Source organism: Cyanistes caeruleus, chromosome 31 (assembly GCF_971803275.1).
Source record: "Cyanistes caeruleus chromosome 31, bCyaCae1.hap1.1, whole genome shotgun sequence".
Taxonomy (NCBI): domain Eukaryota; kingdom Metazoa; phylum Chordata; class Aves; order Passeriformes; family Paridae; genus Cyanistes; species Cyanistes caeruleus.
In genome coordinates, this window is record NC_141731.1 from 3,631,281 (window position 1) to 3,648,236 (window position 16,956).

General features: G+C 52.3%; 1 protein-coding gene across 1 annotated transcript in view; it reads right to left on the bottom strand.

The window, feature by feature from the left end:
• The window catches only part of LOC147648746 (uncharacterized), a 132,412-nt gene that overhangs the window by 53,551 nt on the left and 61,905 nt on the right, over window positions 1-16,956 (bottom strand). Inside the window, exon 2 of the mRNA XM_086866540.1 lies at window positions 7,676-8,188. Within this exon, the coding sequence (XP_086722666.1) occupies window positions 7,676-8,188 (513 nt within the window). The remainder of the gene's footprint in view (window positions 1-7,675; window positions 8,189-16,956) is intronic.

Below are 16,956 nucleotides of genomic sequence, written 5' to 3' on the forward strand. Positions count from 1 at the left end.
CTCTGGCATTTCTATTTGAGGCAGAAACAGCAATGGCATTTGCAGGAAAAACCAAAGGAGGAGCGGTGCAACGCAAACATCCTGTGCAGATGCAGGCTGTGCAGATGTGACTCGAGAGTATTTGGGTTCCTGCCACTTGGATTTGTATCCCTAAGAGAAATCTCTTTGGCTGGAGGAGAGTCTGGCTGAAGAGAGAAAACAGAAAGAGCAGTGAGGGTGCTGTGCAAGGTCTCCTGTGGTGCAGAGCTGTCAGCGCCTGTGAGGTGAGAGCGGGCCCGGCCTTGGCCAGGCTGGAGCCCCAGCAGAGCCCTGACAGAGCCCAGAGAAGCCTGAGCCTCGGCAGAGGCAGGCTGGAAGGAGGCCCTTGGAGCTGCAAGAGGCAGCAGCCTGGCCCTGGCTGCCTCTTGCTGGCCCCAGGCAAATCCTCCGCTCTCAGAGCCAAGCTGGCAGCTGGCTGCTCCTGAGGGGAAGCGGCGCCGTGCTGGGCACAGCACACACTGGTGCCATGGGCTATCTGGAGTCTGCACAGGACGAGAGAAAGGCAAAGAGCAGCCCAGGGCTGTGCCCTGCCTGACCATTGCTGCTCTTCTGCCGCCTGCCCTGGAACTCCTGGCAATGGTCAGCAGTGTGTGCAGCACTCTGGGCACAGGGGGAGGGAGCCGGGCTGCTCCGCAGGCTCCAGCACAGGGCAGTGTCCTTCAGGCACGGCATTTCTGCCAGGGGAACCGAGGCCAGCGTGAGGCACTGACAGCAAGTCAGGGCACATCTGCACCAGCCAGTGCCTCACACAGCTCTGGGACCAAGCGCCTGCAATCCTGGAGCCCTGCACTGGGCCACAGCAAATGTTTGAAATGCAGAGGGCTTTGCAGAAATATTCAGGGGCACCAGGCCAGCCTGCTTGGTGCTCTCTGGGGCACAGCAAGCACTGTGCAATGCAGCTCGGAGCTGCTGGCAGAGAGGGACTGTGGGCATGTGCCTGAGGCTTGTTCTTGAGTAGTGATTTGGAAGGGAGCAGAAGGGTCTCAGTAGGCAATTTGTGTTTTCTTCATGAATTGCTGAATGAAAGACACAATGTGGCCTCACGCAGCAAGAGAACTTGCAGAACTTACTGACTGTAAGTTTGTGTTGAATTCCCAGAAAAGGAAAGTGTTGAAGTGTAACAAATAGGGCTTTTGAATTCAGGTAGCTCCTGAGCCTTCATCCAAAACAACGACCAGGAGGCTGACAACTATCTCGTGCAGAGCCCTGCTGCAAGGGCTTCCATAATCACGGAATTAGAAAATATGAAGCTTAGGAAAGTAGAATGTGCCCATCAAGTTAAAAAAGTTTAAAAGCTTGTCCTGTGCAAAGAATGGACAAGTGAGTTTGTGGTGGAGCTTTCCTCCTCACTCCTGGCATTGAATAAACAAATCCCTGCTCTGTAGGCCCTACACTATGGAGTACTGTTTTCTTGATTACGTTTTGCTCATCGTAATCACACTATGCTTTTCATTTTCTTCTTAGAACCTTCTAAGCATGAAGTGAGTAAGACAGTGAGTTGTGTATTGATAGGGCCAAAGAAATATTTCCAAATGCCATCCTGGGAAAGGAAAGGACGTGAAACAGCGCTGGGGAAGAGCGTCCCTCGCACAGCCCTCAGAGCTGCCACCATGCACAAGATGGCGGCCGGGGCTGAGGCTGTGCCACCGTGCACAAGATGGCGGCCGGGGCTGAGGCTGTGCCACCGTGCACAAGATGGCGGCCGGGGCTGAGGCTGTGCCACCGTGCACAAGATGCCGGCCGGGGCTGAGGCTGTGCCACCATGCACAAGATGGTGGCCGGGGCTGAGGCTGTGCCACCGTGCACAAGATGCCGGCCGGGGCTGAGGCTGTGCCTCTCAGAGCGCTCTGCAGCCTCTGCCAGCCCAGCCCCAGCCCCGGAGCAGCGCAGGGCGGGCAGAGCCCCCTTCCAGCCGTCTGCTTCAATGGGCATTGACAGACACCCAGGCCACGCACACAGGCTGACACCTTTGCTCTGTGCGCACAAACACGTACCAGACACTTGGGAACCTCGGCTGGCAGCATTTTCAGGTGGAAATACAAAGAAACTCTAAGGTTTGAAGGTTTTCAAGTAGAATATTTCATTTGCCAATAAAAGGATCAAAAGCAGAAAGGGCCATCCCAGCCTGTTTCTTCCATGCAGGAATAGTGTCACAGTGACTGTGAGCTGATGAAGACGGAGATGGGATTTAATCCAAAGCAGATTGTGCAGTGGGTGCTCACCTGTGATATGTATCCCTCACAGTACCTATTTATTTGGAACACTAGGAAGATTATGAGCCTGGGCAAGATATTAACCCTTTCAATACAGGGATGAGACCTACAAACCTTGTTCATCTCTCCAGGGACAGAAAAGGACAAAATAATAACACACAAAAAAACAACATAAAAACATCAAAGTCAGTAAAAAAAAAGGCCAAACCTCAGATAGAAAAGAAATGAAAAAATGGAAATTGAAACTAAAATAATCATTTAGTAAGGCCATAGGGATAATCATTGATAGAATAAAATATCTCATTTAATTCATGAAAAAAGTATAAAATAAAGTATTAAAACTATAAATCTAAACAAAAGCATCCATTAATGAAACAAATGTTAAAATAACTGTAATCCCATGAAAAGCTTGAACAGAAAATAAATAAAAACAATAACATGCCCATTGCACCCAGGGAGAGAAGTAGAAAACTTCTGTTTCCAGAGATGATCAGAAAAACAAATGAAGAAAACATCTGCCTTCAAGCAACTCATCCTTAAAATAACACCCCATGAATTCATAACCCATAGACACACCTCTATGAGGGCTGTAAAAATGAGAAAAATGTCACAATAGAAAATTTTTTTCCCAGATGCCTGCTATTTGTAAAAATAAAAAAACACACAAAACCTGTTTCTTGTAAAAAAGTCTTCATGATACAATAAGAAAAAACTCCTCTCCCTACAAAAACTAATAAAAACTCTTGTGTAATGAATACTGTTTTAACATCCCAAGTTCTATCTCTATGCTGTCAGTTAAAAAAAAAAAAAAAAAAAAAAATGTTATTCAGGAGAGGAAAGGCATTCTGTAAGTTTTATTCTGGTTTCTCATTCTTGTAGTCCTGTTAATAAAGTTTCTTTATTCCTTCTAACTTTTAAGCCTGGTTTGCCCTTCTCCTAATCCATATCTCACAGTGAGAAATGAGTAAGTGCCCTGGAGATTTCAGCCAGCGCTAAACCCACCACATTATTTAGTGCATTAGCCAAAAAATCAAATTAGAGAATCTCAGCCACTGCACCAGGCTGAAGCTGAGGATCCCCAGCCAAGCTCAGAGGGAGGAGAACACAGCATTTGTGGGATCCTTTCCAGTCTGACTTGCTTTAGCTGGAGCCTGGGGGAGGAGAGAGCAGGAGAAGGGTTGGCTGAGTCCTCTCCCCTCTGCCTTGCCCTTCTCTGCTGGATCCTCAGTTCATCCCACACCCACCCCAAGACTCCATCCCCATCCTGCTGGTGCTGACAGGATTAAAGGAGATAAAGAGGAGATTGAAAAGATAGAGAGGAGAGAAAAAGAGAAGTTTAAATGCAATTTAAATATGAAAGAAATGCACATGTTAGTGACTGCTGAGAGTTGAAAGGGAGCTGAAGGGTTTGGGAAGGGCCAGGAGCCCGTGAAGGGCTCAGGAGCTGCTGCTGCCGGGAGGGAGGAAATGCACCAATGGCTCCCAGCAGAGTCTGTGCTTTGAGGCTCTTTCCCAAACAGCTGCAGGAGGGAAAGCAGCTGAGTTTGGAGGAAGAGTTTTCTGCTGAGGTTTCCTGTTTGGAGCTGTCACAAGCTTGAGCTGCTCAAGGGAAACGCGGCTCTGCTTCCAGCAGGGCCCAACTGCCCGGGAGCACAACTTGGTTCCCTGGCCCTGAGCCAACGGGCAGCAGCAGCTTCTGTTCCCTCCTGGCTCTTGTGTCATTTCCAGCAGCACAAGACACACCAAGAAAAGCTCCTCCAGAACATGCCATGAGAAACACAACCTGATTTCATTGCATGCAGGAGCTCTGTCAGTCCCACGGGCTCAGGTTTGTTTGTCAGTGAACAGAGCAGGGAAAAGCACAGACACATTCCCTGCACAGGGAATTCCCAGGAGGAAAGTGCAGCGCTGGAGGATGTGCTTGGATACAACGTTCCCACGACAGTTTTGGGGATAAAATCGTCAGCAGAGAGAAAAGAAAAAGTGCTACCAAGGGTGGGCTGGGGAGGGCTGGTGCTTCCCGGGAGGCTCCCGAAGCTCAAGAGGACAAAGCCCAGACCTTGTCCAAGCTGCGAGCTGGGTCTGAGCCAGAAACCAGGGGGTGGCAGAGACATTGCTGCTGAAGGGCTTCAGATTGCCAAAGCTAAAGTGTCCAGGATCAAGGAACAACTTGAGGTTACAGAAGTCCCAGTGCCCACGTTCCATCCCCTCATTTCAAACTGAAAGCAGAGCTCCACTTGTGACTCTGCTTTTTAATAATCAATGTCAAACTTCACAAAATTCCCTTAAAGACCCCATGAAGGTTCACAATGTGAGAGCTCACTCGAGGCAGCCCCAACTCCTGCCCTGGTTCAGTCCCTGTCAAGCCCACTGTGCTTTCCAGCTGCTTTGCTCCAGCTCCCCCCAAATCACCACGAATTCCACTGAACTGAAACAAATCCAAATCCTCGTGGGTCGGGACAAGGGCAGGGAGAGGTCACTCAGGGATCACCATCAGGGGCACAACAGCCCGACATGGGGAAATGAACTGAGCTTAGGACTGAGCAAATCAGACCAGGAGAATGAGGATTAAAATCAATCTTGAGAAACACCTCCTCCCGCTCCTGAACTTTTCTGTCCGGGCCGCTGCTCGCGGGGCACAGAGAGGGGCCCGGCCGTGTTCCTCGAAACCTCCCTGGGAATCACCCCAGAGCCCTCAGCCTTCCTTGTGCCCATCCCTGGGGCCCCTTGTCCCTCCCAATGGCTCCCGTGGCTCTCCCAGTCCATCCCAGTCACTCCCAGTGACCCCGCCTGTCCATCTCGCCTCTCCGTGGATCTTCCGCCCCTCAGCCAATCAGAGCGCGCATCTCTGATGACTCATCAGTTGCCGGGCAGATCCACAGAGCCGAGAGCCCCGCGCTGGACTCGGCCTGCGAGCACCGCGCACTTCATTCCCAGTCCCTCCCAGTGCCACCACAGTCCCGCCCAGTGCCACCACAGTCCCTCCCAGTGCCACCACAGTCCCTCCCAGTGCCACCACAGTCCCGCCCAGTGCCACCACAGTCCCTCCCAGTGCCACCGCAGTCCCGCCCAGTGCCACCACAGTCCCTCCCAGTGCCACCACAGTCCCGCCCAGTGCCAACACAGTCCCGCCCACTCCTTTTTAGCCATTCCCAGTCTATTCCTAATTCATTCTCACTTCACTCCCAGACCTCCACGCCCTCATCCAGTTTCCCAGTATCCACTCTCATCTCTTTCAGTGCCATCCCAGTCCCTGCCAGTCCATTCCCAGTCCCTCTCAATGCCACACCACTCGTCTCCCATCTCTCCCAGTTCCCCCCCAGCGTGTCCATCTCGCTGGTGCCCTCCAGCTCCCAGCCCGGCCCCGGCCGCCTGCTCTGCTCCCTGATGGATTTCTCCCCTGCCCACATCCAGCTGAGCTGCTCCCAGGGCCAGCAGCAGCTCTCGGGCCACGTGCTGGCCACTGCCGTGCTCCCCAGCGGGGACTGGAGCCAGCAGCTCCTGGTGCTGCTGGAAACCGCCCCCGGCAATGCGGGCTCAGCTCCAGCTGCCAGGTGGAGCACGGCAGCCTGGAGCACCCCCTGAGCCGGCACTGGGGCACGGCCCGGCCCCCACAGCGCCGGGGGCAGCGGGGGAGGCACTGGGGGGGGCCCAGAGGGGGATTGGGGGGTGCTGGGAGGAACTGGAAGGGAGTTTGAGATGGCCTGGTTTAAACTGGGGAAGGGATTGAGGTGCTTAGGATGGCTGGGAAGGGGATTAAAGGATGTTGGGGAGGGTGGGATGGGGTTCTGGGGGTCCTGGTGGACACTGGGAGGGAGTTTGGGGGTGCTGGGCGTCACTGGGAGGGATTTGAGTGAGCCTGGAGGAGCTGGAAGGAGATTGGGGATTGGAAAGCAGGGATTGGGATGAGGTTGGTTGTGCTGGGAAGAGACTGGGAGGAGTCTTGATGAGTCCTGGTGGGGCTGGGAAGGGACTGGGAGAGGGTTTGGGGGTCCTGGGGCAGTGGGGGGAAATTGGGAGGGGGCTGTGGGATCCTGAGAGGAACAGGAGGGGCTCTGGTAGGTCCTGGGGAGGCTGGGAAGAGACTGGCAGTGATTTACCAAAATAGCAATATTGATCCAGTATCAACATCAATCTGTTAATGGACAAAAACCTCTCCAACAGTTTAAAGTTACAAAGTGGATGTTTAATCACAGCACTGGGCGAGTGCGGGAGTCACCCCTTAATACGCACTGCAAGTTGACAAAAGATTCCAGTGTCTATTTATTTACAAAAGTCTTGAATATCCAAAATACTAATACATATTAATACTAATGCATATGCATAATGCTAACACTTTCCGTTCCCCACTTTGGATTAAAATGCACGGTAATCAGTTTAAAAAGTCATTACACCTGCATGGTTGGCTCCCCAATTTGAGGAGGGGGTCGTTTTGGTGAGGAGGGGTCATCAAGGGATGAAGGAAAACCGCTCTTCCTCACTCTCACCTTTCTACCTTTACAATGGTTGACATTACAAATGACATATGGTACAACTCCAGTTTCCTCCCTTGTGACTTTGAAATGGGTTTCCAGATGTAAGGTCTGTGATCTTCCTGAACCCGTTTATCAGTTTCTCTTTTCTCATTATAAGCACATTTAAACAAACATACAATGACAAGTAATTTTTTATCTAAGTCCGAGATTCATTATCTCAAATCTTGCTTCTCACTCAATCATTAACTCTAACTGCTTCCAGCAAGGCCTATCTCTAGCCAAGATCCGTAATTTTTCTAAAATTCTTAATTGTTTAAAATTAGTGACTCCAAAGGAGGTTTCAGAGGGTCTTGGGTGGGCTGGGAGAGACTGGGAGGGTCCTTGGAGGGGCTTGGGGTGTCTCTGAGAGGTTTTGGGGGTCCTGACCTCTGCAGATGCCCCAGGGATGCTGTCAAACGCTGCCCAACGCAAGATGCTGATGGGGATTGGAGTCTCAGTGTTGGGCTTCGTCTTCTTGGCACTGGGGCTCAGCTTCTGCCTGCGCAGGAAGGTGAGGGAGGGTTCTGGGGGTCGTGTCTCCCTCACCCAGAGCGTTTGTGCTCCCCTCTGGGCCCCCAAGCCCGGTGTCACCCCCTTTTCTCTGCCCACACAGCTCCTGAGGCAAAAGCTTCTCGAGGATTAAAAGTCAACAATTCCCACTGTCATTCTGTATCCTGTTGAATTTTCATTCTCCTGCTTTCATCCAGGTGCCCACAGGGAGCCAGGAAGATGTGGAGCCTCCCAGCCAGGTGTCTTCCCAACACGCATCACCAGGACCACGGATCACCAGGGCTCTGCCCAACGGGGGTCACTGGGGATCATCCAACGCCCATCCTCCCATGGGGGATGGAGCTGGAGCAGCGCACGAAGCTCTTCCCGCACTCGGGGCACTCGCAGGGCTTCCCTTACTGGTGCCTCCGTTGGTGTTGGGTCAAGTGAGAGCTCTGTGAGAAGCTCTTCCCACACTGGGGACACTCGTAGGGCCTCTCCCCACTGTGGATGCGCCGGTGGACGGTGAGGGTGGAGTTGTGCTGGAAGCCCTTCCCGCAGTCGGGGCAGCGGAAGGGGCTCTCGTCTGTGTGAATCTGCTCATGTACGAGGACATCAGAGCTGGTCTGAAACCTCTTCCCACACTGGGGACACTCGTAGGGCCTCTCCCCAGTGTGGATGCGCTGGTGTGCACTCAGGTTGAAGCTCCACCCAAAGCTCTTCCCACATTCCAAGCAGGTGTAGGGCCGTTCCCCCGTGTGGATCACCTGGTGTCTCATCAGGTCAGAGATATCTCTGAAACACTTCCCACATTTCCCACACTCATAGGGTTGTTCTCTCATGTGGATCTTCTGGTGATTCCTCAGGCTGGAGCTCTGGCTGAAGCTCTTCCCACATTCCCCACACTCGTAGGGCTTTTCCCCAGTGTGGATCCTCTGGTGCTGGATGAGGTGGGACCTGTAGCTGAAGCCCTTCCCACATTCCAAGCACTTGTGGGGCTTCTCCCCCAGCTCTGAGCTCCGGCTGGATCTCTGGCCGTGTTCCTGGCACTGGGGGGATCTTTCCTCCTCGCAGCTCCCTGGACTGGGTTTCCAGCCCCTCCTCATGCAGGATCTCTGGAGCTTTTTCTCCTCCTCTGCCGTCTGGACACAGTTTGGGAATGAAAATTCCTGGTTAGGAGGAAAAGGAGAGGAGAGCGTCTTGGGCTGGGGGTTCCTCCATGCCCAAGTTCATCTCAGAAAGTCATTGGGCATCTTGTGTCTGTAACAAAGCAAAGCACCAAGATTCAGCCCAAACATCAAAACAATGATGAAAAACTACCCAAACACCAAATTCAGGAAAAACCCCCTCCAGAATACAAAGATTCAGCCCCTGCAAAAAAACAAAACACCAATATTTAGCCCAAAAAAGTTCAGAAACACCAAGATTCAGTCCCATCAAAATCGTGGATCCCCTCCCCAGTCACCTCCAGGGCAACACTCCTGGAACTGCACATACAGGGAGAATGGAACGTTGTCCTGCTTCCTCTTCCTTCTCTCCCACCTCCTCCTGTGGCCCTACTCTTCCTCCCACTCCTCTTCCTCCTACTATTTCTCCTCCTCCTGCACCTGCTCCTCCCACGTGAATCCTTCGACCGTTTTGTTCTTCAAACTTGCTTCTCCTTCCCTTCCCCTCCTGCCCCCAGGCCCAGCACCCACTGCCGCCTCCCTCTTCCCCCCCAGTCCCACAGCATCCCACCGCAGGGGCACGGATGCAGCTGGGCCAGCTCGGCCTGGGGCAGCGCTGGGCTCTCGGCCGCTTCCGCCCGCACTCGCTCCCCACTGCAGCCGCTCCCGCCACCACAGCGCGGGGGGGCCCGGCCTTGGCGCTCCCCCCTCCCACCTCCCCAAATTCCCCTCCAGGGGGGCGCCAAGGCCCGGGGGGGAGGGGCGCAGCTGGGCTCCAGCTGGGGAACGCTGGCAGCTGCGGCTCTGCCTGGACACTGATGAGTCATCAGCGCCGCGCGCTCTGATTGGCTCAGCCCTGCCTGAGCCCTGCGCCTGCACCAAGTGGGGACACCCTGCTCCAGGGGGGATGGCCCCAAAACGGGGGAACCCCAGCAAAGGAACAACAACAAAGCCTCTTTACAAACTGATCCCCTCAACCTCATTGCACATAGGGCCAGGGACGTGGACATAAGGAAGTGACACGAGGAGCCAGCAGCTGCACAAAATGTTATTAATTGATGACACAGACTGCTGCTCAGCCAAGGTCCTGCTAAATTCATCAACTTCCAGAAGAACAACAAAGACTTAACACAACCATCAATATCCTTAGCTATACAAGTGGGGTGCATATTAAGGGGGTATGTAGGAGGTGCATTGGGAAGTCTGTACCTGTCCAGGACTTCAGTCAATGGGGAAAGGGAGAGGAAGAAGTGACCAAGAAAATTAGGATGAAAAGGAGGCTGTGTCTGCCAACAATTGGAGAGACCCCATGGGAAATGTCCCATGGCCTCTCCCTTTTTTTCTGAATGAAATTACAGTTACAGGACTGCCTCTGTCTTCCTTGTGGACAGAAGCCTGTGGGGATGTCAATTTTTCCACACACCTTGGGGCTCCTCTGCAATTCCTTCCACCGTCCAGGCCGGCGGGCAGTGAGTGCAGCTGAAGGGGCCTCACCCAGTTTGGGGGATCGGCTCCCTCGGCTGGCGGCGGCACCGGGCATTGATTGGGTACCCGAGAGTGAGCAGGAGACAGACGAGTGACGGATCAGGGCGGCTCTCAAGAGTCGGCAGGGAGAGAGCACTGAAAATCTCAGCAGTGACTACAGTGGCATCTTCGGGGAGTGAACATGGCAGGGCACCCAGGGAGGGGACAAAAGGGAAAGCCACAATGGGGTCCCAGCAAAAGGGATGAGGATCCCAAAATATCTCTCAAGGGTCCCTTGGGAGCATGGTGAGGTCGTTTGCACATTCTCCCAGAGGGAGTTAAGGACATGGACACCCAGGGGGGCAAGAAGGGAAGTCCAGAAGGGATTTAGACAACAGGGGATGGAGGGTGTTGGTGTGCTGGGAAGGGACTGGGTGAAGGGGAGTGTGCAGGAATGTGCTTAAGGCAAGAAGCAGCAGGAGGAATCCATGGGGTAAGAAAAAGGATAATGGAAAAGAGGAAGAGAAAAATACTGAGGATTGGGATGTGTTTCAGAAGGGTCTCATCCTCCAAATTTGCTTGCTTACTCAGATCCTTTGTATCCCAGTTTTGGAGGACAGGAAAACAAGGAGGTGAGGATTTCAGGGGGTTTCTCTGAGCTGGGAGCGGCAGGAGTGGGCGCAGAGCTGCGGCACCGGGAGCACGGGCTGGGGGCCTGTGGGGAGCTGTGGGGCCGGGCCGGGGCTGTGGGGCAGCCGGGGCTCAGCGCCGGGCGCTGCCTGAGCCCAGCACCCCCCGGGCAGGGCCGGCAGTGGCCCCCGGCCCCCAGGAGGCTGCGGGACGCCCCGGCCGCTGCCCGGCCCCGTGGAGCTGCCGGCCCTGCCCGCCGGGGGGGGCCGCCTTTGGACACTGCGGCAGGACAGGGACCGGCTCTGGGATGCGGGCTGGGGAGGGGAGCCTCAGCACAGCCAGCACGAGGAAGGAACAGCTCACAAATGGCGATTAGACCTGCAAGGATCCACATGATCTTTTAAGCATTTCCTGGTGGGTCCCTGGAGAAAGGAAGGGTTTTGCAGAAAGCTCAGCAGCTGCCACACGATGAGCACCCACAGGCACTGAGGGGGCTGCAGCAGCGACAGAAGAAGCCCCTGCAGCACTTGCTCACAAAGGCTCAGCAGCTGAATGCAGCAAGGGATGAGCAAAAGGCCAAGCTGAAGGCAAAGGCCATAGCACACTTCCTACAGCCCCTGAGGGATCAAGCCCAGGGCCCAAGGGGGCCCCAGCACCCAGGGGACACCCTCGGCCACAAGCACCTGGCACAGGCATTGCCCTCCTGGCCAGGGCACAGCCCACCCAAACAGCCCCTGGCAAGGAATCAGCCTTCCAGCTGCAGGGCACAAGGACACTGCAAGCACAGACAGCAGCACCCTCAGCATCAGCAAGTCCAGCCCTTGATGGACACGCATTCTTAGCGGTGGCACAGCTCCCATTCCACCAGGGACCCACCACACTGCAGCCCTTGGGAACATTCAGGGTGGGGCTGGATCCAGAGGAGACCTTTCCTGATGGACACAGGGGCCTCTCCATCCACTTGGAATCTTACACCTAAAGGTGCTAAGGAATATATAAATTATTAAGACACTAAGTGGGAAAGATAAGTGGGTGTGTTTTATTGAGACACTATTAGCAGATATGGGGGATGGGTTTAAAATGCAGGGATTTTTATTTGCTCACAATTGTGATTGTAATTTACTGGGAAGGGATTTGATGGCAAAATGGGGAATGCAAATTAATGTTGCAAAAGGTGATACAGAGGCTGGTTCTGTTGTACCTCTGTGTCAAATGTCTGGCAGAGCCACGGCTGAAGTGAACCCACAAGTGTGGGCAGCCCCAGGGAAATTGGCAAAATTAGATATGGAGCCTCTCCAAATTTCCCTGAAGCAACCAGGACAAGAGGTGTGGAAAAGCAATCCCCTGTTCCAAGGGAGGGAAGGAAGGGCTCACAGCCTGTCTGGGAGTCCTGCTCAAGGCACGGCTTGGGGAGCCAGGGATGGCTCCCTAGAATGCTCCTATCCTGCCAAACAAGAAATCCAATGGAATCCACAGAATGCTGCAGGACCCAAGAAGAAGAAATGAGATGATGAAACCGAGGCACCCCACACTCTCAGATCCTTACACCAGCCTCAACCAGGTGCCCTCCTCACACTGCTGCCATTCACAACTTGATGCAAAAGATGCTTTCTGGGGATCTGCCCACTCACAGAGGATGCAAACACAATTCTGCCTTGGGCTGGCAACAAGAGCTAGAAGGGAAAATGCTCAAGACATGGACGGTCCTTCTGCAGGGATGCACGGAAGCACCGGCCTGATTGGGGCAAGCCTTGCAGGAAATATCAAAGGAATTGACCTCACCCCCAGGGACTGGCTTCATGCAGGATGTGGATGACTTGATCCAGTCAGAAAAACAAGAAGTGGTAGTGGAAGCCTCTGTGAAATGGCTTCATTTTCAGGCTAAAAAGCAGCTTTCAGTATCTGAAAAAAAAGAAAGGGCAAATGGTAGAGAAAATGGTTAAATATTTAAAACAATTTTTGACTGAGGGTTTGTGGTGTATTGATTCAGAGAGAGTTCAGGGAATCTCAGAAATAATGTTTCCCAGGACAAAAATGGAGCTGGAACAATTCTTAGGATAATTAGGGAACTGCAGGAACTGGACTGAGGATTCTTTATTCTGGCCTGAGCATTCTATTACTTCTTTAGCCCCAGATAGTCTCAATTTTATAGACATAAGAAAGAGAACAAAATTTAACAAAATGAAAAAAATAAAATGATTGATGCCCCAGCCATGGCTCTTCCAGACTCAGAAATCTGGATTGCAAGGGAATATTAAACAGGCCACCCCTGAGCCTGCACTGAAGGCAACGCAGCAGCAGCCAGGGCTCCCCAGCGAGGGAAGCCCCTGGGCCTGCCCACAGATCCTCTGCTCAAATCCTCGGCCTGGCCACCCTCCTTTGCCATCTCCAGCCACTGCGGGACAATCCTTGCTCTCACTCTTGCAGCTTCAGGCCTTTCTGTGCCTGCCCTCGCCACAGCTGCTGGGGAAGGCACCGGGACAATTCCACTCTGCCTCTCAATGACACTCACACTCTGCCCTGCCTGGGATTAGAATATGGGAAAATAGACCAACTTGAAAATGGCTTCAAATCCTATTTCTCTGAAGGGAGTTGGTTTGCCTTTGCCTTGGGGAAAGGAATTTCAATCTTTCTTTTAAAGGAATTTTAATATTTCTTTTCCACCACTCAGCAGAGATGAAATTTACATCTCAACAGACTGGGAATAGCCCAAAAGATTCCGTCAGCTAACACCAACCAACACCTGCCCCAGACACTGCCCAAGGCACAGCTGGAGACACCTGGTCTGGAAAAGGCTGAGCAGGAAATCCAGGAGTGCCCACCTAATTCCCATCACAGGCACAGAAATCCAGGTGCAACAGGAAACCAAATCCTAACAACTCCACACCTTCAAACCAATGAACATTAAACCAATGGATTTCTATGGGGTCAGAATGTATAAATTTAGGAAAATCTAGTCAAACTCATGTGTCATGGAAAGATTTTCTCTGCACACCCAGCCTAAGTGTGCATGAAATTATTCCTGTTGCACATTCTGGCCAGAATCAAGTAACACCTTATTTCTCTAAAGTCACTGTTGAAGAGTTTTTGCTTTTACAGTTTCAGAAAAAAGATTACACCGTTAGAATAATTTTTTGTAATTATTTTACTTCTATATTGTTGGTTCTGTTTGGGACAATGTTGTAAGAATCAGATTTTAGTCCTAGGAGAATAAAAAGAAAACACTTGATTGCTTTCTCATTTTTGTTTTATATTTGTACTTTACTCTTAGTGATAACAAAATGATGGTATGAGTTTTTCAATGTTCACCCTTAAGCTGCACTTTGAAAACTAGAAGAGCTTTAAAGTTGGCGCTTTAACAGATAAAGAGTTAATAAAATATTGTTTAAAAAAATAAATAGCAGATTCTGTGTGGGCCACATGTGAGTCAGGGGATGTCTGCCCTGGAAGAGAAGCTTTGTTCCAGGCAGCCAGGAGAGGAGCTTTAGAAATGCAAATTAACACTGATGGGACAAAGCCTGCACAATGGTCCAGGGGCTTCATGCCTGCAGGAGGAATTGGACTGATTCCCTCTGCCCCTCAGCCCAAGCTCTGCCTGCTTGCACAGATGGAATTTGCACAGCTAAAGGCACAGCCCATTGTGAGGATATCTGACTCTGCAGCACAAATTGGTTCAGCTGCAAAGGAAAATGGAGAATGTTGTGAAAACTTCATTAAAACAAGTGAGGGAGAATCATCCCTGTCCCCACTCCAACATGTGCTGTCACTGTCTATGTTATATAGGGTGTATCAGACCACTGGGGTTTATTTGCTAGCACAAGTTCAGGGAAATCAGTTGGGAATCCAAGTATGTGATGATTTAATGAGAGAAAAGCTGACAATTGATGCTGCCCTGGCTGGAGGGAGCACCCAGAAATGGGGAAAAGACGAACGACCACCAGAACAAATCCTGCAACACCATGGACCAGACCCTGGGAACCCTGATGAATTCATAGCAGGTACCAGAGAAACCATTTCTCATTTCAATGGCACAATTAGATTACAGGATGTCATTGAAATAATAACCAACCACACAGCTCCGGCTCCTGACCTTCCCCCCAACCAATCCACTCAGATGAGGAACACAACATTTCACCATGGGATGGGATCAGATTACCTTTTAGCAGAAAAAGGAGAGGTTTGGGAAAAGTTAAATGATTCAAACTGCTGATGGCAAACAGATCAGCAAGGAAAAGGTGCAGAAACAGATAAAAAAGGAAATAGCAAAGCAGCTCATGTACTTGTTCAAATGTGGAAAGGATAGGAATGGGACAGAGTTTTGTGCTTCCCTCACAGACCATGGGTTAAACAAATGCTGTTTCTCCTCTCATGTGCTACAGCAACTCTCATCTTTTTACCATGCACCACACCTTGCTGAGTGCAGCTCATTCAGCAGCTGAGCAAGGGGATGCAGGTGGCAGCCAGGCCTCCTGAGCCACAAACGGCTACAAAAGGACAGAGAATGAGGGCACTGAGAGCAATCCCAAAAACAAAGAAGAACCAGGAAGAAAAAACAGAGGCAATGAGTGAATCTGCTTGGAGATAGGGCCAGGGACTTGCACATAAGGAAGGAATGGGAGAAATCACCAGTTTCAGTAAATGTTACTAATTGACAAGGACTGCTGTTCAGACCAAGTCCCACTACATTCCTGAACTTCCAGAAGAACAAACACTTCACAGAGCCAGGAATATCGGGTTGTTATAAACGCATATCATAATATTGGCTTTTCACAAGTATTATAATGAATATTATATGTATAAGATTAGAAAATTTAGCTGTAATAATATAGTCTTCTTTATTTCTGTTATTAATGAAACTTAGAAATAGTGGTATAATACATGTATGTTAAGCTAGGACATAGCATTAAAACAAAAACTACTTTTGTTTGTGTAACCCAAAGACTGAAAAAGATAGCTGGAGATCTTCTTTTCTTTTATAAACTATCTTATCCAGATGAAGACAGCAGTGACCAGAACTCGGGGTGGGGGGGAGGAATTTATTGCATTTCTGGTATCAGGGAATGTAAATCTCGATGGCGCCAAGAGGATTGATCCATTGAGAAGGGGGCAAGAGAAAACTAAACAGAAGAACACCAAAGATCCTAAGAAGAATGTATGAATATGTATAAGAATGTAAGGACATGTAGTAGGAATCTGTTTTTAAGAGACAATCCTTTGTTAGTAAGGTCTGCTCTCTTGCCTGAATGCAGAGACACCCGGCCGGATCTGTATACATTATTTTTTTCTCCTAATTCTTTTTTTATTAAACTTTTAATTCTATAAAAATTATGTGAACTTTGTTTTTCACAGGATGTTATCCAAAAAGGACATGCAGCAGGCGGATCGGGAAGGCTGAACCTTCCAAGCACCTCGGCCAGTGTTGGGCAAAGGGACAGGGACACGCGGCCGGGAAAATCAGGACAAAAACGAGGCCGCGTCCTCCAACAACTGGAGAGAGCGCACGGCAAATGCCCCATGGCCTCTCCCTTTGGGCAGCAATAAAGTCACTTGCACACCGCTCCTCTGGCTCCTTGGGCCACACAAACCTCTGGCGCCGGGAATTTTCCCGCCCGGCCCCGGGCCCAGCGCAGCCACCTCCGGCCTCCCGACACGAAGCGGGACGAGCCAGCGCTGCTCCGCCACCGCCTCCTGCCGAGGCCCCAGCGGCAAGGAGACCGCGGGCAGCCGCTCCCGCAGCGCCCTCAGCCCAGGGCCAACACGGGCCGGCCACGGCACAAGCCACCCGCCACAGCCCCCTGCCGCCCCCTCCCGGGCCCGCAGCGAGCCCCGAGCCCCCGCAGAACCGAGCGCGGCTCCCACCTGCGATGGCCGGGGCCGCCTCCGAGCTCCGCCGCCGCCTCACCGGGCTCCGGCCGCTGCTGCCGCCGCTGCCGCGCCCGCACAGACGCTCCGGCAATGGCGGCTCTCCTGCCCCACGGCCGCCCTGGGGGCGCCAGCGGGGCCGGGCTTGTCCCCGCTCTGCCCAATCAGCGCGCGCCAGAGCCACAAGTGACGGCAGAAGCAGCCAATCGCAGCCAGCGGCGGGCTCTGCACACGGCACGGCCTCGCCTGCCTTGGGCTGAGCTCCGCCATTTCTCGGCCCCCTGGGCTGAGGAGCGGCCCCGGCGCTGGGCCCGGCCCGGGCAGGAGGCCAAGGAAGCGCCGCTGCGCTGAAGCGCCGGGAGCTCGGGGTGCCCGGGAGCTGAGGGCGCTGCGAGCTGGGGGTGAGTCCGGGATGGAGCAGGGCATGCCGGAGCGAGGCCAAAACTCTGTGACTTTCCTTCCTGTCCCGGGCGGGGAGCAGATCACACAAGGAAAGGCTCGGGGGTGTGGATGAGGGTGGGGACAGTTCAATCCTTGGTCACGGGCACAGCACACCTGACTTGGGGAAATTAATTGAAT